This window comes from Phacochoerus africanus, chromosome 5, assembly GCF_016906955.1.
Source record: "Phacochoerus africanus isolate WHEZ1 chromosome 5, ROS_Pafr_v1, whole genome shotgun sequence".
Taxonomy (NCBI): domain Eukaryota; kingdom Metazoa; phylum Chordata; class Mammalia; order Artiodactyla; family Suidae; genus Phacochoerus; species Phacochoerus africanus.
The window spans coordinates 64,408,291-64,429,293 of NC_062548.1; the positions used below are offsets into that span (position 1 = coordinate 64,408,291).

Consider the following 21,003-nt stretch of genomic DNA (forward strand, 5'->3'; position numbering starts at 1 on the left):
CCAGGAATCGAACCCGCAACCTCATAGTTTCTAGTCGGATTCGCTAACCACTGAGCCACGACAGGAACTCCTCTTTAGTCTCTTTATCTGAGAAAGTTTCTCAGCTTTCTTCCATGACAGATATTGTTGAAGAAAACAGGCCAGTTCATTTCATGGAATGCTCATCACTTTGAATATTCTAGGTGTATCCTCATAATTAGATTCAGGTTATGCATTTTGGAAAGGAATAGCTCAGAAGAAAGGCTCAATCCTTCTCTGTGCACCATATCAGGAGACACAGGTTTGTCCCAATATTAATGATAAATTGATCACTTAGTTATGGTGTTGTTTACATGGTTTCTTCACTGTAATGATACTATTTTTCCCTTTGCAATCAATAATTGTAGAAGTAATTGCTGATTTGTAGAAGATGCTTTGAAACTATGTCAATGTTGTTTCTCACCAAACCTTCACTCACCAGTTTTAGCAACTGCTGATGATTCTTGGCTAAATCAATTATTACTACAATGGTTGCAAAGTAATAACTTTCAAACTCCCATCATTTCTCCTAGACATGTTAGTTGTTATTCTCCTGTAAGGAAGAACTCTCCCTTTTCCCTAATTTATTTATTCACATATATTTTTATTATCAGCATGGAACCTCAGATTTTTATTTCATTCAAAGGCTTGTAATCTTACATTATCATTATTTATTTTGATGCTCATATCTGCCCAGATCTGGCCAGTGGGAATCCTTTCAACCTGGCTCCTGTTCTTTTCTGACATGTGCCATCATTCTTTGAGACTACTTTATCCAACATAAGACATTCTGGGCTTGTTTTGCACATTCCCTGCTCCAGTCCTGGAATCAGCTATTTCACTAAACTGTTTTGGTTCCCTTTCATGGAGACTAGTATTTAGAAATCAGCATACAAAGTATGCTCATTGCTATTGAGGTATCATTGTTTTAGTTCCTCTCAGCACGTGGCCAACCAGGAAATCTACATATATGTATGAATGTATAGACACACACACACACACACCCCATGGGTACCAAATCCTCTAATTCCAATCCAATAACGCAAGGTGCATTCTCATCTTTCTCCTTCTATATTGGTAAATCCCTTCTCTTAACAGTGAGAAACCTGGCTGCCATTATCTTCAATATATTGATTCATTTGCTCAGTCTTGCAATGTACAGAAAACAGTCTCAGAATTGCTAATGCACTGTGAAAAAATAAATTTACTAACTTAACGATTTAATGGTTTTTTAAAATATACTTTTATACCTTACTTTCTTCATATGGTGGCAGAGAATGCCTAAAAAAATTTTAATACAATTAATGTTTATCTATGGTTTAAAAAAGTGAAAAACTTTAGAAATGAATAATTTATATTTATAGTAGAACTAAGGCTTTTGAAATTTTAGTCTTGAAATTTCATTTTAATGATTCAGAGTTATTATGTTGAAACTAAATTTATTTGGCTCTTACCCTGGCATCAGGATTATCATCAAACTGTGTTCTAATAAATGTATCAAAAGAATCCCAGTAGTTTTCAGTTAGATTTCCACCTAAAGACCATAAGTAACAGAACACGAAAGTCTGACACAGCACAGTGTTCAGTTTTGCTTGCTCCTGAAAGACCAAGGAGAAAGAATTTCAATATTTTATATATTAACATAAAAAGAATCCTAAACCATAGTTCCCATCGCAGCTCAGTGGTTAATGAACCTGACTAGTAACCATGAGGTTGCAGATTCAATCCCTGGTCTTGCTCAGTGGGTTAAGGATCCGGCGTTGCCGTGACCTGAGGTGTAGGTCACAGACGCGGCTCGGATCCCGAGTTGATGTGGCTCTGGCATAGGCCGGTGGCTACAGCTCCAATTGTACTCCTAGCCTAGGAACCTCCATATGCCACGGGGGTGGCCCTAGAAAAGACAAAAAAAAAAAAAAAAATCCTAAACTGCAAAGTCTAAAGACTGTTTTCTTTTGTTTAGACTCATGCATTTTTTGTTTCTTTTTATGGCTGCACCTGCGGCATATGGAAATTCCCAGGCTAGGGTCAAAGCAGAGCTATAGCTGTGGCCTAAGTCACGACCTGTGGCAATGCCAGATCCTTACCCACTGAGAGGCCGGGGATCAAACCGCATCCTCATAGACACTATGTCAGTTTCTTAACCTGCTGAGCTACAACGGGAACACCAAGACTCATGTTTTCAAAAGGGCATAGTGCATGTTTGTTATATTTCATTCAGTGCTTCACAGAGTGATGTTTTATGGTAGTCTCTATTTAAATACTCTGATGAGAAAAATGAATGACAAGGAACATGTAGGACATGTAGGGAAAAAAAGCTCAAGGTTATCTTTCAAGTATTATGTTTCTGCCTACATGAAGTTATTTAAATAGACACACATTGGGAATACGTTCTAGACTGTCAGGGACTTTAAATGGAGTAGAGGAGTAAACCATAGACTAAAATTCCTTCCAAAGTTGGGATTCTATGAATCTATTCACAGTTATTAGTCCCCTAAATAGTAACTTGAAAATTAAATAATCATATGACAAAGTTCAGAGTTATTTGCAAAGCATCTATACAATAATCACATTTTTCTAGTTGTATACCAGTAAGAAAATTTCCTACCATTGCCAAATTAACTCCATCTTTCCCGAGCAGCAAAGACTCCAATAAGCAACAGAGTGTAGTAACTTTGCTGATGTCCACTTGTGGGATTGCTTGGGTGCATTTTTTATTGATAAAATTTAAACCATCATCAACATAGCGCTGGAAAAGATTCAATATATATCCTTGGGTTTCTTCGTTCAGCTGAAAATTAGATAAATAATATTTTAGCAGGACCAGATAAAATATATAATTCAGTTTAAAAAGGGTTGGTTCAAACATGTAAATTGCAATATATTATGTGACTTTCATACTAAAGGGTATACGCATTATAAGATATGAAACAAGTTAAATTAAAGAAAAACCCTTCTATGACTTGGGAGGATCACATGGGGGAGATTCTGGGTAGCTGAGAATGTCCTATATCTTGATCTGGTAATAGGTACATAGGTGTTTATTTTATAATCATTTGTGAAACTATCAAAAAATATTTCATGCAGTCTTCTATACTGATGATATCTCTCACAAGTAAGAACAATGAAAAAGAAGATGTGTAAAAAGAAACACTTTAAATACCCACGTAAGGTAAAGAACTCGTGGCCAAAGATTTTTAAAAAAGAATGTTGCTCCTCTCACCACTTCTATTAACATTATATTGGAAGTCTGAGCTAATGCAATAAGACAATGAAAGGAAATAAAAAGTATACAGTTTGGGAAGAAAGAAAAAAAATGTCTTTGTTTACAGATGACTTGATTATATACACAGAAATTCCCTAAGAATGGACCCCAAATTCCTAGAAATAATAAGCAGTTATAGTAAAGTTATAGGATACAACGTTACTATACAAAAGTCAATTGGTTTCTTATATATCGGCAATGAACAATTAGAATTTGAAATAAAAAATACGTCACTTATATTAGCACCAAAAAAATACCTGAGTATATTTCTAACAAAATATGTAAAAAGATCTAGATGAGGAAAACTACAAGATTCTTATACAAGAAATCAAGGAAGATCTAAGTAAATGAAGAGAGAGCTCACGTGCATGGACACAAAGACCCAACACTGTGAAGATGTTAGCGATTCCTGACTTCATCTATAGATTTGGTGCAATCTGAATCAAAACACCAGTAAGTAACTTTGTAGACATCAGCAAACTGAGTCTAAAGTTTAGACAAAGAGGGAAAAGACCCGGAATAGTCAACTCAGTATTGGAGAACAAAGCTGGGGGACTGACGCTACCCGACTTCAAGACTTACTTTAACACAACAATAATCAAGACAGACAGTGATACTGGCAAAAGAATAGGCAAATAGATGACTGGAACAAGATGGAGAGCCCAGAAATAGACTCACACAAATATAGTCAACTGATCTTTGACAAAGGAACAAAGGCGATCCAACAGAGAAGGTGCTGGAATGGCATTGGAAACAGACATCCACATGTTAAAAAAACAAAAAAAAAAGGAATCTAGACATTGCTCTTACATCTTTCACAAAAATTAACTTAAAATGAATCATAAAACTAAATGTAAAATGCAAAACCATAAAACTTACAGACAATAACAGAGACGAATACTTAGGTGACCCTAGGTTTGGATATAAGTTTTTAAATATAAGCCCCAAAGCACAATCCATGAAAGAAAAATTGGTAAGTTAAAATTCACTAAAAAAACTTGTGTGCTGTGAAAGATGTTAAGAGAATGAAAAGAAGCCAGACTTGGAGAAAATATTTGCAAAACACATCTGATTTTAAAAAAATTGTATGCAAAATATATAAAGAACTCTCAAAACTCAATAATGAAAAAATAGACAACCCAATAAAAAGTGGGCAAAAGTTTGAACAGACACCTCATTAAAGAAGCTATATGGATGACAAATAAATACATGAAAAGATGCCCAACAGCAGGTATTAGAAAATTGCATTTTGCAAAACAATGAGATACCACTACTGATGTATCAGAATGGCTAAAACCTAAAACACCACACCAGAAAACATTGGCGAAGATAGGGAGCAATAAGAATGCTGGTGGAAAATAAAATGGCACAGTCACTCTGGAAAACACACCGGCAGTTTCTTATAAAGCTAACATAATTTTACCATATGACTCAGCAATCACAGTCATAGGTATTTATCCAAATGAGTTTGAAAGCTTACGTCTCCACAAAAATCTGCACATGAATGTTTATAGAAGCTTTATTCGTAAATGTCAAATCTTGGTCAATTTGAGATGTCTTTCAATAGGTGAAGAAATTTGGTAAATCCATACAATGGAGTATTATTAATGCCAAAGAGAAATGAGCTATGAAGCCACAGAAAGACATGGAGGAATCGTAAACACACATCTCTAAGTGAAAGAAGCCAATCTGAAAAGGCTACATACTGTATGATTCCACCTATATGACACTATGGAAAAGGCAAAACCATGGAGATAGTAAAACGATCAGTGGTTGCCAGGGGTTGGGAGAGGCTGGGGATGGATGCATAGGCAGAGCGCAGATTTTTAAGGCAGTGAAACTATTTTATATGATACTATAGTAGTGGATACATGATAGTATTCATTAGTCAAAATTCAAAGAATGAACAATAATGTAAACCATGGACTGTAGTTAATAAGAATGTATCAATACGGGATCATCAGTTTTAACAAATGTACCACACCAATGCAAAATGTTAATAAAAAAGCTATTTTTGGAGGCAAAGCTGTTTTTGGAGGAGAAAAAGTATAACTCTCTATACTTTGTTAAATTTTTCTATAAACCTATAACTGCTCTAAATCATAAAGTATTTTTTAAGAAGTGAATTCAGAAAGGTTTAAGATTTTATAGCAGCCCATGATAAAGTCAATTCTGAGAATTACATTCTTTAATAAGGTACTCTGAGAAGAGACCACAATATTCTTAAAAGGTTGATGCCTGAGAATGAGGAAAACAATAGTTTTCTGATTCATCTTTGGAAGGGGAGGGTCAGAAAGAAGATGGCTTTCTTGGAGCGGAGGTCGAGATGAGATGGGGTGAAACACTTAAAAAGACTGCTTGTTAAGTTTAAGGTTAAGAGAAACCCTATTTTAGAATAGAGAGGGAACTGAATTGTTTTGAAGAATAATATAAAAGCTTTCCTTCACTTTGGGTGGAATGATGCCTCAGGTTAGAGTGTGTCTCATGTGCATGGACAGAAAGACCTAAGATTGGGTGGGAGGTAAACTGATTTTCGCCTATTTCTGTCTTTCAGAAGTGTTAGCAGTTCACAAAATCTAAAAATAATGACAATGTCCGGATTTGAATGTTTTTTTTCTTCATTGTGCTTCCCTTTCATTATCTCAAGCCTTCTGCAAAGTCTTTTTTTTAATGCCCCAGCTTGTTCTGCCTTGTGTTTGGGGAAACTCAAGGGAATGTTTGTGTTTGTATTTGAGAGGAAACCAGTCTGGGGAGAAGCCAGGCAGGGTGGACAGGAACCACGTGATTCAGGCAGGCTGGCAGGGTGAGGCAGCACACAATGAGGACAGCTCTGGGGAGTAAATAACATTCCTGGAGGATTCCAAGAATTCTTAGGGAGAGGACTAGGTCCAATGCTGGGATTTTGTCAATCAAGTACTGTGAGGCCTAAACCAACTGCTATTTGGGCACTTGAGGGGAGGGTGAGCCCACAGATGGAGACAGTGGGGAGTGTCCAGTTGCACTTACTTTTTTAGAAACACTCTTCATCCAGGTTTTAACATAAGGCATCCATTTGAGTTCTTCAGGATCCACAAATACCATCCCACACCTACTGACTGTTGCAGGAGAGGCAACCTTTAGATCTTGCACCTAAAATTGAAAAAAGTTGAAGAGGAAACAGTTAATATGACATTTCTTATCCCTCTAATTTCAATGTTAATGAACTACACACTTGAAGTTTAAGTTAATACTGTAATGCTTTGTCTGGAAGAGAAGGGGGGAGCTCTAATAATTAGAAATGGAGAAAAATGTGTGTGTGTGTGTGTGTGTGTGTATATATATATATAAAATATCTCAGTATAGAAGGATATTGTCAAATCCTTATGGGAAGGCATTTTTTGGGGGGGAGGGTCTTTTGTTTTCTTAGGGCCGCTGCGGCATATGGAGGTTCCCAGGCTAGGAGTCAAATCAGAGCTACAGCTGCCAGCCTACACCACAGCCATAGCAACGCCAGATCGGAGCTATGTCTGCGACCTACACCACAGCTCACAGCAACGATGGATTCTTAACCTACTGAGCGAGGCCAGGGATGGAACCTGCAACCTCATGGTTCCTAGTCAGATTTGTTTCCACTGTGCCACGACAGGAACTCCATCTTTTTCATTCTTATATTCAATACCTAGCCTAATACCTAGGACAGAGTAGGCATTCAATTAATGTTTGATGAATGAACACAGCAGGGGGGGTATCCTCCATACATTTTATAGTATTTGGTCCACATTCCTTTCCAATCCCTTCACCAAATATTCATACCATATAGGGATGATTTATTCACCTTAAATATAACAATTTTTTTTAACTTGGTAAGCATTTCAAATTGTCTGAAGTAATATATATATATATACACACACACACACATATATATATAATATATACACACACACACATATATATATATTATACACACACACACATATATATTATATACACACACACACACACACACACATATATATATATATATTATATACACACACACACTACATCCAAAGGAAAAGAAATAAGTGCTAGGGAAGTCAGAATTTATTGTATTTCCTGTCTACAGAGAGACAGGAATATTTGAGATACCATGGTTGTCAGAATGGACAATCTATTATAAAAGGATAATTGGATAAATATTTAGGATGTAAACAATACACCATGGTAGGACTTACCAATAATCAATGATATATCAGTAAGAGAAAAAATTAGTGATAGTATGCCAATTTACTAAACAACTTCACTCCACAGTGAGGAATATATATTTACCTCAAAAAGCATGTGGATCTGAGGTGTGAGTTTAATCCTCTCACTGTTAGCCAGGCAAAGCATCTTGTTATCATCCAAGACTGTATTCATATTCTCAATCCAAAGAGCATCCACTGGCCCATCACTGATGATCCACTTATGGTCTTCTGAAGTATCATTCACAGCCGCTCGGACACTTAGTGCCATCAAACCGTCTTTCCACTCCAAGGTTAGGTTATTAACTTCACCATATAATTCACCCATTGTAATTGATTTAGGGTTAAGAACATATGTTTTAACTGGTTGGTAAAAGGGATTGTCTATACCAAGTTTTCGCAAATTCCCTAGAGTTTCGGCCAGTATTCGGTAAACTGTGGTCTTGCCACCTCCTGTTGGCCCAACTAACATAACACCATGCCTTACTAGCATAGTTTCATAGAACTGTATCACTTTTTTAACCATACATGTCTCAGGCTGAAGATTTTGTCCATTCATGACATCTATAATTGTTGACTGCAATATACCATAATCGTGTTCTGGAATTTGGACTCCAGGAAAAAGGTCAGATATGATTCCACTGGGGGAAAAAAAATCAATTAGAAACCATTAGTCACTGATAGTTCCCCGGGTTTGTTATCATTAATTGATTAAACATTATCATGGGTCCTATTTTTCTCATTAATTTTTCTTCTGAATAAGCAGTCCTATATTGTCCTATGTGTTATACTAGAACCTGTCATTTCTCTGATATTGTGTATGATTTTGTTTGTTTCCTGTACAGTAGACTGATGTTCTTAAAAGTATATTGGGAGCATTTTGAGGCAGGGAGTATTTGTTACATTTTTGTGTTATTCACAGTACATGGCATGGTAACAGACATATAGTCAGTTTATTTTAAAAATTATATTTATATCTCAATTTTCCCCCAAAACATTTATGTGTGCATATAATGGTATATGGACATTCTGAAAAAATAAGATAGAAATAGAAAACTAATACAATATAAAAAAGGGAGCAAAGGAAGAATGGACTGTTTCTGTGGGAAACAGTTAATATGGGATGGTTCTATGGGTAAAAAAAGAAGCTGAATTCCTACCTTATACTATATACACAAATATATTTGAGATGTAGTAAAGAACTTAACGTAAAATGACAAGAAAAGTACAAGATGAGGAAGATCAAGATGGCAGAATAGGAGGATGCTGAGCTCACCTCCCTTCACGAACACATCATGAAGCTCAGATCTGGTGTTGCTGTGGCTGTGGCCTAGGCCTGCAGGTGCAGCTCCAGTTCAAACCCTAGCCCAGGAACTTCCATATGCTGCAGGTGCAGCTGTAAAAAAAATAAAAAATAAAAAAAATAAAGAAAAAAAGAAAAAAGAAAATAATTTGAAATTGTTTGAAAATTTGAAAAGCAATACATGTGCCCCAATATTCATAGCAGCATTATTTAAAATAGCCAAAATATGGAAGCAACCTAAGTGTCCTTCAGTAGATGAATGGATCAAGAAGATGTGACATATATATACTTATATAAATGTATTATGAATATTACTCAGCCATAAAACAGAATTAAATTTATCATTTGCAACAATATGTTGGACCTCAGGTGGTATGTCGCTAAGTGAAATAAGTCAGACAGGGAAAGACAAATACTCTATGTTATCACTTATATGTGGAATCTTAAAAAAACCACACTAGTGAATATAACAGAAAAGAAGCAGACACAGACACAGAAAACAAAATAATGGGAGAAGGAAGGGGGTAGAGACAAGATAGGAGTAAAGGGTAAGAGGTACAAACTACTACGCATATAATAAATAAGCTACAAGGATATAATATATATCACAGGGAATATAGCCAGTATTTTATAATAACTTTTAATTGAAGTATAAACTATAAATATTGACTCATCATGCTGTACATTTGAAACTAATATAATGTTGTAAATCAACTACAATTTAAAAAGAGCAATGAAAAAAGGTACTAGATGAAAATATAAAATGAATTTTGCAACACTGGTAAGAAATTGTCTAAGAAAGACAAAAAATTTATAACTGTGAGAAAATGTTGATAAAATGAAGAAATAAAAAGAAGCACACAACAAACTTCTATAGCAAAAGGCTTTTGTTCTATAAAGTGTAAATGATACAGTTAGAGAAACATTTCCAATTTTTATACTAGATAAAGTTTGGGTTCTCACAAATTGATATATAAAAGACTACAACTGAATAACTGACTTTTGGCTAATGAACAAAAATGATGCTCAGTGATACTGATAATTTAATGCATATTAAAATGGGCTACTACATTTGGTCTCTCTCTCTCTCTTTAAAACATATAAATGGGAATTTTCAGGAGTTCCCGTTGTGGCTCAGCAGTTAACAAATCTGAGTAGCATCCATGAGGACACAGGTTCGATCCCTGGCCTTGCTCAGTGGGTTAAGGATCTAGCATTGCCGTGAGCTTTGGTGTAGGTTGCAGATACAGCTTGGATCCCAAGCTGCTGTGGCTGTGGTGTAGGCTGGGAGCTACAGCTCCAATTTGACCCCTAGATTGGGAACCTCCATAAACCGCAAGTGTGGCCCTAAAAAGCACACACACAAAAAAGAAATGGGAACTTTCATAAAGCTGTTTTTATATATATGTGTGTGTATATAAAACATACAAATATACATAAAACGTGTTTGGAGGACATATTCCTAGGATCTAAGTGTCAAATGTCTATTACCTATGATCTAGGAATATTTCCTAGATGCTCACTTATAGATAAATGTGCAAACATAAATGTACAGGAATTTTCATACATTTGTTCTACCAAAAGTGAATAGAAGCAAGTTCTGGGAAACAGAGGATCTGATAGCAAAGGCAAAGGGAACCCCCAGCACGGTCATAAATGGACATCCCAGGATGACAGATGTGCACTGGGGGTGATGGGCAAGCAGCGGAGATGAGAGAGAGGGACAGAGGCCTCCAAAGAGACAGTTCAGGAGAATGTTCCATATGATTGAAGGTTGTTGATTTGTATTTTTTAGATTTACAGAATTTGAAAATGAACTAGTGATAGATTTACAGAAAAGCAGGTAAAGGAATAAAAAACAAAAACTAAGATAATAAATGCAGGGAAGAGTAAAAGCTAGATAATATCATAACAAGGGAAAGAGAGCTCAGACTGGGTAATGTTTTTATAGCTATTATAAACTTTGGAAACCTGGATATTTAGCTCCAGTTATGCCTCGAGGACTAGACAGAGAGGATGGGTGGGGGAGGGGGAGTGCACATGCGTGTCCTCATCTCTCTGTTCGTAACTTAAGAGATAACATCGCAAACTGAAAAACCATGAGATGGCATAAATGTGGCACTAAAAATGGAGGGAAATAGCAAAATGAAAGAAGGAATACATGAATTGGAAAATGACTGCCTTTGGGACATGGACTTGGTAAAGGGCAGGTAACTGTTGTTTTTCATGAGAGTAATTTGGAACAGCATTTTACTTGTAAAACTACATACATATATGACTTGGATAAACATACAATTAAATAAAAACAGTAGAAACAGATAAAAGCAATCACATTTTTGTTAAGGCCAAACCTGCTTCTTATGGGTCAGGAATTTCTAACCAATTCCTATAAATCATAATCTCTTAGGTCAGGAATTTGTAACCAAATGTTAATTTGCCTAGCATGCAGCTTGGTGATCAATATTTTGAAAAAAAAATAAATGACTGCATTGATGCTAAAACTTTTGTATCTTTATTTGAAACTAGTATTTTTTACATTGCAGTAAGCCACGCACCTACAGCCAACTAATCTATGACAAAGGAGGCAAGAATATACAATGGAGAAAGGACAGCCTGTTCAATAAGTGGTGCTGGGAAAACTGGACAGCCACATGGAAAAGAATGAAATTAGAACATTCCCTAACACCATACACAAAAATCAACTCCAAATGAATTCAAGACCTAGATATAAGACCAGACACTATAAAATTCTTAGAGGAAAACATAGGCCAAACATTCGCCAACATAAACGACAGCAACATCTTCTCAGATCCACCTCTTAGAGTATTGACAATAAAAACAAAAATAAGTAAATGGGACCTAATCAAACGTCAAAGTTTCTGCACAGCAAAGGAAACCCTAAACAAAACGAAAAGACAACCCACAGAATGGGAGAAAATCTTTGCAAATGATTCAACTGACAAGGGATTAATCTCCAATTTTTTTTTTTGTCTTTTTGTCTCTTTGCCATTTCTTGGGCCACTCCCGCGGCATATGGAGGTTCCCAGGCTAGGGGTCAAATTGGAGCTGTAGCCGCCAGCCTACACCAGAGCCACAGCAACACGGGATCCGAGATGCGTCTGCGGCCTACACCAGAGCTCATGGCAACACTGGATCCCCAACCCACTGAGGCCAGGGATTGAACCCGCAACCTCATGGTTCCTAGTCTGACTCGTCAACCACTGTGCCACGACAGGAACTCCAATCTCTAAAATTTATAAACACCTTCTGCAACTCCATACCAAAAAACCAAAAAACCCCATCAAAAAATGGGCAGAAAATCTAAACAGACAGTTCTCCAAAGAAGACATACAGATGGCCAAAAAACACATGAAAAGATGTTCAACATCACTCATTATTAGAGAAATGAGAATCAAAACCATGATGAGGTACCACCTTACACCAGTCAGAATGGCCATCATCCAAAAGTCTACAGTGAGTGCTGGAGAGGGTGTGGAGAAAAAGGAACCCTACTACACTGTTGGTAGGATTGTAAATTGGTGCAACCACTGTGGAAAACAGGATGGAGAGTCCTCAGAAAACTAAATATAGAACTACCATTTGATCCAGCAATCCCACTCCTGAGCATCTATCCAGAGAAAATCATGACTCGCAAAGACACATGTACTCCGATGTTCAATGCAGCACTCTTTGCAATAGCCAAGACATGGAAACCATCTAAATGTCCATTGGCAGAGGAGTGGATCAAGAAGATGCGGTACATATACACAATGGAATATTACTCAGCCGTTAAAAGGAAAGAAATACCAGCATTCTTAGCAACATGGATGGACCTAGAAATTATCATGCTAAGTGAAGTCAGCCATACAGTGAGACACCAACATCAAATGCTTTCACTGACATGTGGAATCTGAAAAAAAGACAGAGTGAACTTCTTTGCAGAACAGATGCTGACTCACAGACAATGAAAAACTTATGGTCTCCAGAGGAGACAGTTTGGGGGGTGGGGGATGTGCTTGGGGTATGGGATGGAAATCCTATAAAATTGGATTGTTATGATCATTGTACAACTACATATGTGATAAATTCATTTGAGTAATAATAAAAAAGATAAAAAAATAAATTGCAGTAAGCATCTCTAGAAAAGATGGTACCTTGTTAGAGACAGACATATGTGAAGATAAGCTATCCTTAACCTCCACAGAGTAGCCATGCTTTATCTGCAACATAGAGAAATTTACCTGAATAGAATAGCATCATCTGTCAGGAATTTTGGCAAGTTAGAGTCTCGTAAAGCTCTTATCAACACCACATCTTCACTGAGGTTTGGGTTCTCTCTTTTTAAAGACCTGAATTTAAAGGAATAATTCAGATGACAGTGAGAGAACATAATATCGCATGTGATTCTCCAAACCTGTGGGTCCGGGATTCTGCTTGCAAAAAGCTGTGGAGGGCACCCCACTGCAGATTCCTGCAGGAAGGAGGGGACCAATTTCCCTCACATGCCCAGCATCCATCTCCAAGAGAGGACATGGACAAGTCAGGCACAGGCTACACAGCCTCAAGGAGAACGACGCCTAGAGGACAATGACAAGTGACATTTTCTCACACTCCCCCCATCAATCCAGGCTTTATCCAATGTGAATTTACAGTTCCTTGAAAATACCATGGTGATTCACATCTCTGTGACTTTCTTTTCTCTCAGTCCAGAATGCTCTGCTTTGCTCTTTTGCTGGCTCATATTTCTCTATCAAAATCCAGGTCAGTCATTCCTTTCTCTAGAAAGTCCCTCCATCCCCACCTTTCAACCCCTGGGCATAGCCCCATCACTGCCCTCACACATTACATGACTGCTCTTTTGTCTGTCTCACCCCTGGGCTGTGGCTGTGTTCTCCAACTATAAGTGTGTTTGAACTCCTTAGCACCCCTCTTCCTGCAATGGCAGTTTTGTAAAGAGGAGAACTCTGCTTCTGGGCAGTTGAAAGAAGGAACAGTGGGTGGAACGGTGGGGAGATCTGCGCAGAACCAGGACTAGAAGAGTCAGGCAGAAGAAGCTTTGTGGGTACAGAGCCTGAGCCAGTGACTCAAGCCCCAAGAGGAAGGACTAGACAGAAGCCTGGACAAGCTGGGGATTCTGGAAGTAGAGGTGTCCAGAGGTCCTAAGGAGAGAGGCTGGGGCCTGAAAAGAGGAAAGACTCTTGCTTTACTAGAAAAGAAATCTCAACCTCAGACCATACTATGAAGACAGAGGTGGGGTCTGGGACATAAGCTTGAACTGAAGAATGAAATTGAAGTTTCTCTGAATGTTTTAGTCTTGGTCAGGCCACACGTATAACTTAATTAGTGTATATACACAATAAACTGTCTGCCTTATAAGTCTAGTCATCCTAGCTGATGGTGGTAAAGCCTTTTGTACGGTAAAACCCCACATATGTGATGAATTCAGGGGAAGCACATTATCCAAAGCCTTGTGGGGACTCAGGTTTGGTCTGGGGGAAGCCATGTTGGTTCTCACAGTGGGGCGAACCATCGTGGGGTGAAGAGAGATGCCCCATTTCACTGTGGCAGGTGGGGAGGTGTAAGGTAAGATTGATGGCAATGGTGCCAGCTAATGTTTATTAATTGCCTACTGTGTCAAGAGCCATCTGTAAATCACTCATAACATGCGTTTGGTGACCTGGTCTGGAAGTTGACTCCTGCCCACTTGGGTTTCTTACCCAGCCATGACCAGCACAGACTTTACGGCCCTCATGCCAAAGTCATAGTGATCCTGCTGCGAGAGCTGCTCACTGCAAAGCTTATACATCTGAGTCATTTTTCTTGCTAATATTTTACTGGATTCAAATCCTTCAGAATACAGAATTACCTAGAATGGAAATATATAAAGCAATGCTTATTATATCATACTTGTAACAATCTATCACCATAGTACCAATGTATTCAAAATCCACTTTAGGGGAGTTCCCGTCGTGGCACAGGGGAAATGAATCCAACTAGGAACCATGAGGTTGCAAGTTCGAGCTCTGGCCTCACTCAGTGGGTTAAGGATCTGGTGTTGCCGTGAGCTGTGGTGTAGGTCACAGATGCGGCTCAGATCCTACATTGCTGTGGCTCTGGTGTAGGCTGGCGGCTACAGCTCTGATTTGACCCACAGCCTGGGAACCTCCATATGCCGTGAGCATGGCCCTCAAAAGACAAAAAGACCAAAAAAAAAAAAATCCACTTTAGATCTTATACCTCTCCAAGTTGTCATGCCCTTTAACAAAGAAATGTAAAGATTAGAGGGAAGAGGGTTTTGCGCTACGAGGTGAAAGGTAGGCTAAACAGGGACACCCTGAGCACTGCGTCTGCTTGATTTACACAGATGAAGATGTAGTTGTGGTGACATTTAGTCCAAGGGACAGCAAAGCCCACTGTGAAAATGTTCACATAGTGGAGGCTGGATGGTGCTGTAAAGTGCAAGTACAGAAGCAAAACTGGAGCTTCCCTGATGGGACAGTGACAGTGATGTGCTCCCTTTAGGCTCTCTGGGATTCCAGGGGAGCTATGCAAAGTTTTACAGTCTCTCCCCTGCCCTAGGGGGTACCTTGTCTCTGACGAGTTTCTGTATCTTTGGTTTGGATAAGCCAATGAGGACAGTGAAGGTGGGTATGGACCCTTCTCTCAATCTATAATCTATTCAAATCACTGCAGTTGTCCTCAGAATCAAGATTTAAGATGACACGCAGATTCCTTACTGGTGCCTATTTTGTTCATTGCTCTGTCATCACCTATTAGCCCAGTGCTCTGTGCACTGCAGGTGATTAAAAATATTTCCTGATGACAGACCCAAGTCATTCAGTTGGGAACGACAATAGGAATAGTATTGGATTTTTAAATTTCTTTAGTTAAGGATACAAATGAACTTATTCGCAGAATAGAAACTGACTTACAGACTTTGAAAAACTTATGGTCATCAAAGGGGACAGGTTGGGGGAGAGAGGAGTGGACTGGGGGTTTGGGATGGAAATGTTCTAAAATTACACTGTGATGACAGTTGCACAATTATAAATATGATAAAATTTATTGGAAAAACGCTCCTCAATCAATTATTGAGTAAAATACCAGGACAAACATGAGATGGGAACACGATGTTAGACTAAGTTCTAAACCTGATTTTCTTCCTACCAGCTCTGGACAATAAGCAAGTCAGTGTCTGGCCCTGTCCACAGAGGGTCTGGAGTGAAGACACCACCTGCCTTTACTACCCACCACCCACCCCACCCACAGAGGGCGCTGGGGGGCTCATGAGATGCTACAGACATTATACTTATAAAAGCTGTAATTTTTCTAATGATAGGATTTGATATGGTCTATTCTATTCTTAGGTCATTACTTCTTCATTTGGAGGAATATTTTAAATTAGCTGTTATCACATAAGGAATTTATTAGCTGCAGGAGTAACACATGCTTTCTGAGGGTTCTGTTCTCAAAGGGGTGGTGCCCCTTGCCGAAGGGCTGTGGTGGGCACAGGGGCTTTCTAGAGTCCTGAAAACATCCTGTATCTTGGTCATGATGATCACGCAGGTGAATACACATGTAAGAATTCACTCAGTTGTATGCTTACAATCTGGGAAATTTACTATATAAATTACACCTCAGTAAAAAGTGTCAAGAAAAATACATGTAAAATTTAAATACACTGGTTCTTAGCTAATATGAAGAAACAAAAAGTAGTTTAAATTGAAAGATTCCTAGAGAGATACAGAGGAACAAAAACAATCATAAATAATTAATTTATTCATGATTACTAATTTTTGACTTAGCTGATATGGACTAGAAACCATTTCATGCTCTCCATCATAGGGATTAGTGTTGTTTCTAACTCAACATTCCTTGACTCTAATGAAAAATAGTGCACCAAGAAAGGTGACATTAATACAAAATAAAATATTTTATTTTACTTTATCTTTTTATTTTTGCTTTTCTGGGCCATACCTGCAGCATATGGAAGCTCCCAGGCTTCAAACTGGAGTTGCAGCTGCCAGTCTCTGCCACAGCCCCAGCAACGCCAGATCTGAGACGCATCTGCAACCTCTGCCACAGCTTGTGACAAGACCAGATCCTTAACCCCCTGAGAAAGGCCAGGGATTGAACCCACATCCTCATGGATACTAGTCAAGTTTGTAACCCACTGAGCCACTATGGGAACTCCCTAATACAGTATTTTTAGAATGAAGCTAGACATTTTAATTCCTAGATATGAACTGATAAACCCAAATGAACTAATTAATTAAACTCATTGATTCATTCCAGTTTTAGGGGGTTACTGGATTCCAGATACCATTCTGCACATTAGGGGCATAGCGGTTACAACACACACACACACATGGGTAGGCACATATATACACACACACACACACACAAAAACATTCTATTATTGATAATGATCGTATTTACACTTGAGGAAACAATACTACATAACCTTGGCCAGGGTGGATTCACAAAGGAAGCTTCCCATCATAATATAATCAAAAAGCAAATAAAAGAAACAAGCTTGAAGTTTTGCTGCTTTATTATGTGAAGCTCACCTCTGCGATCAACGCATAATTTGGAACCATCATTGCAAAGGGTCTAAACAGGGCTTTCAAATTATCTGGCAATTCGGTTCTGCCTGCATATCCAGGATTCATTGTGATGAAGGCTGCACAAGTCATAACCAACTTTATTTCCCGCCCCTCAAACATGAATCTAGAAAGCTGTTGAAAGGAAAGAGAAAATATAAGTTAACACTTCTCAAAACATTTGTAAATTCTTCCTCATAGTGATGACTTAAGTACAAAACTTGTGTCATGTGCTTTCAAGCAAATACTACTGAATCCTGCTGTTGGAATGCTTTCCTTTCTGATTCTGTCCTACCCACTCAGTCTCTTTTGGGCTAAAATATTTCCTGCTCCCTGCTTTCCTACCCCTGCCTTGGCCCAACTACCTCTTCCTTCTGTAATCTAGGCCTCAACATCTTTTGCTGAGACTCCTCAATTCAGCTGAGGTTTAACAGCCACTAAACCTTCACCACCACCCCTTTCTGGTGTCCCCAAGAAGTTGAATCTGATCTTAGTCCTTAGGTGGTTAAGGTCCCACTGGTGGTGTCATTGGAATTACCTTTCACTTTTATTCAACAGCAAATGCTTGTTAAGTACCTATTGCAGGTGGGCAGTGGGCTAGGCACGGATATGGAAAGTTGAAGGGGAGCCCTTGAGAAGCTCCTGGGTTTGCTGTGTGGAGTCAGGTCTGGCACTGTGACCATACAGTGCACTAGATAGTGGAGGTGTCTGTAAAGCCTGGAGGGAGCAAATCTCATAGGAGGAGCAGGGAGCCCACCTGGCACCTAGAGAATGAAGAGGGCATTTCATGCAGATGATCAAGGCAGCCATTCCAATCCAAGGGAGGAGGAACCAGAAACAGATTGCATGTTCAGGGACTGACCAGCTATTCACTTTGCTAAAGGATAGAGTTCTAGGAGGAAAGTGTAAGTAGGCTGGGGCCTGAGCATCACAAATCTTGCATGCTAGGCTAATTAATTTAGGTTTTGTTCCATGGGTGGAGAGGAGCAGAGAATTTTAATTTTAAAAATTTTTAAATTTTATGATTTTTTTCGATTATAGTTGATTTACAGTGTCAATTTCTACTGTACTGCAAAGTGACCCAGTCATACATATATACATACATATATATACTCTTTTTCTCACATTATCCTCCATCATGTTCCATCACAGGTGACTGGATACAGTTTCCTGGGCTACACAGCAGGATGTTATTGCTTATCCACTCCAAATGCAATAGTTTGCATCTAGAGAATTTTGAGCAGAGGGATAGGACCAAAGATGGCATTGGAGAAGTTAGACAAAGCACAGACAGGGGGATCAGGAAGGAATTGCTTTTGGGAGATAATGAGAGCCAGAGTCAGGGAGTTCTCAGACAACTGCCCAGGGCCTTACCTTTGCAGCTTTGGCATTTCTGATGGTAATGAGTTGCTGTGCAATGACTGACAACACTTCTATGTCAATTCGATTAAATTCATCAAAGCAGCACCAGGCCCCCGACTGTGCCAGACCACTGAAGAAACGCCCCATCATCTGAAATCAAAATAATACCATTTAACTCTGCACTGCAGAGTTGAACTCCTTCAAAAGTTAAATTTTGAGCTGAAATATGAACAAGAAAAGTGGTGGTATCTGCAAATAACCAATAATTTTATGTGAATCCTGGGTGACGTTACAAGTTAACACCTTTCTGTAAGAGGAAATATCTTTTTGCCTCTCTCTAAATGATTTAAAGCTAATTTTTATTTTAAAATAAAATGACAATCTGATCAATTTTCCTACTTTGTCATAACCTCCGTTCATCTATGTAAATACTTCAGAGGTTCTCAAAGAAAACGAAAACATAGACACACTTAGTGACCTATGAAAACCTTAAAAAACTTAATTAATGGAAGATTTTCTTGCCTTTACAAGGTCCTACAAATGGCAGATAACATACAGAAACCACTGAGCATAAGCACAGAGTAAAGAGGGCTCTTGAAGCTGGCAGCGCTGACCTTCTCCGACCAAGCTAAAACCCAAGGACTGCCTTATAGAGCAAGGGGGAGATATTATCTTTGGGAGATATTAGGATCTTTAGTGATATTTAGCCTATGGACGTCGACTATAGGCATGCTGTAGGGAGATCATAAGATATGGGAGAATAAAATAAAAAGATCACTGGAACTCACCCATGGTATAAAAAAAAGGGGGGGTGGGTATTTCTTATTGCAATAAGGGAGACCACACGCCATGGGGAAGCATGGGATAGCTCAGTAAAAGAACTTTAGGAGGACTTGTTACAGAAAAGTCTGGGGAAGGTTCAGTGAAGTGGGTTTTGCTCTATGTATTAGTTTCCCAGGGCTATTGTAACAAATTACCATAAACTGGGTGGCTTAAAACAACAGAAATTTATTCTTGCATAGTTCTGGAGTCTATAAGTCTGAAATTAAGGTGTTGGCAGAGCTATATTCACTCTAGGGGCGCATTTTTGCTTATGGCTTCATAGTTTTTCATGTTTGTAGCCAACCCCTAGTGTTCCTTGGTTTGCCTCCTGTGTATTTTCACATGGTCTTCTCCTTTCTTGTGTATCTATGTCTGAATGTCCTTCTTCTTATCAATATACTAGTTGTTTGATTAGGGTTCATCCAGGTCCAGGATGACCTCACCTTAGCTGGGTTACATCTGCGAAGACATCCAAATCAGGTCACATTCACAGGTATCAGCCAATAGAAACTGAACATATCTTTTTAGGCGACACCACAACACTCTAAATTTGTATTGGCAGAAAGCAGGGGCAATTCCATGATGGGTATCATAATATATCATAATAGCATCTATCTAGGAGTGCGGCTCAAGGTGTTGGTAAGAGTGCAGCAGTTACTCAGATTAGTCGAGAAAGGATATTTGGTTATTTTTGTGGTTTGGACAGAGTTCTTATTTGTGTCTGTCTTCAGATATGATTATGGTATGGTTTTTTTGTCTCCCTGTATCATGGACACAAAGTGACCGGTCCGATGTTGGTGGTCTGTGAAACTGTGTTCAACTGGGGAAGCAGAGTCAGTTTGAACCAGGCCAGCTCTCAGCTGAGAGCAGTCAGGGGCTAATCTTCCCCCTTTCTTAAAAGGAACTAATTATGCAGCAAAAACTGATTGACTGTTAAAGATAATTTTTGGAGATATTTATGCCACTTTGATGTTTTATACTTTTTTTTGTCTTTTTTTTTTTTTTTTTGTCTTTGTAGAGCTGCACCCATGGCATATGGAGGTTCCCAGGCTAGGGGTCAAATTGGAGCCACAGCTGCCAGCCTGCACCACAGCCACAGCAATGCCAGATCTGAGCTGTGCCTGCAACCTACACCACAGCTCAGGGCAATGCCAGATCTTTAACCCACTGAGTGAGGCCAGGGATCAAACCCCCATTCTTATGGTTCCTAGTCGGATTAATTTCCGGTGCACCACGACGGGAAGTCCTGATGTTTTATACTTTTAAAAAAGTTTTTGTATTGCAGTATTTCAAACATACCTAAGAGGTAAAAGAAGGTATATGACAGCTTAATGATTATCAATATTCTGCTTTTTTAAAAAAATTCTACTAACACTTTATGTTGTTATTGTAGTATTTTCAAACAAATCCCAGACATCATTAGTATTTCCC

General features: G+C 38.6%; 1 protein-coding gene across 1 annotated transcript in view; it reads right to left on the reverse strand.

Annotated features, from left to right (window-relative positions):
* Positions 1-21,003, reverse strand: part of DNAH6 (dynein axonemal heavy chain 6) — a 258,349-nt gene that overhangs the window by 134,154 nt on the left and 103,192 nt on the right. Inside the window, exons 30-37 of the mRNA XM_047781653.1 lie at positions 18,763-18,900; positions 17,356-17,523; positions 14,503-14,651; positions 13,027-13,134; positions 7,568-8,123; positions 6,287-6,409; positions 2,624-2,806; positions 1,473-1,616 (exon numbers count right to left, since the gene is read on the reverse strand). Coding sequence (XP_047637609.1) covers positions 1,473-1,616; positions 2,624-2,806; positions 6,287-6,409; positions 7,568-8,123; positions 13,027-13,134; positions 14,503-14,651; positions 17,356-17,523; positions 18,763-18,900 — 1,569 coding nt within the window. The remainder of the gene's footprint in view (positions 1-1,472; positions 1,617-2,623; positions 2,807-6,286; positions 6,410-7,567; positions 8,124-13,026; positions 13,135-14,502; positions 14,652-17,355; positions 17,524-18,762; positions 18,901-21,003) is intronic.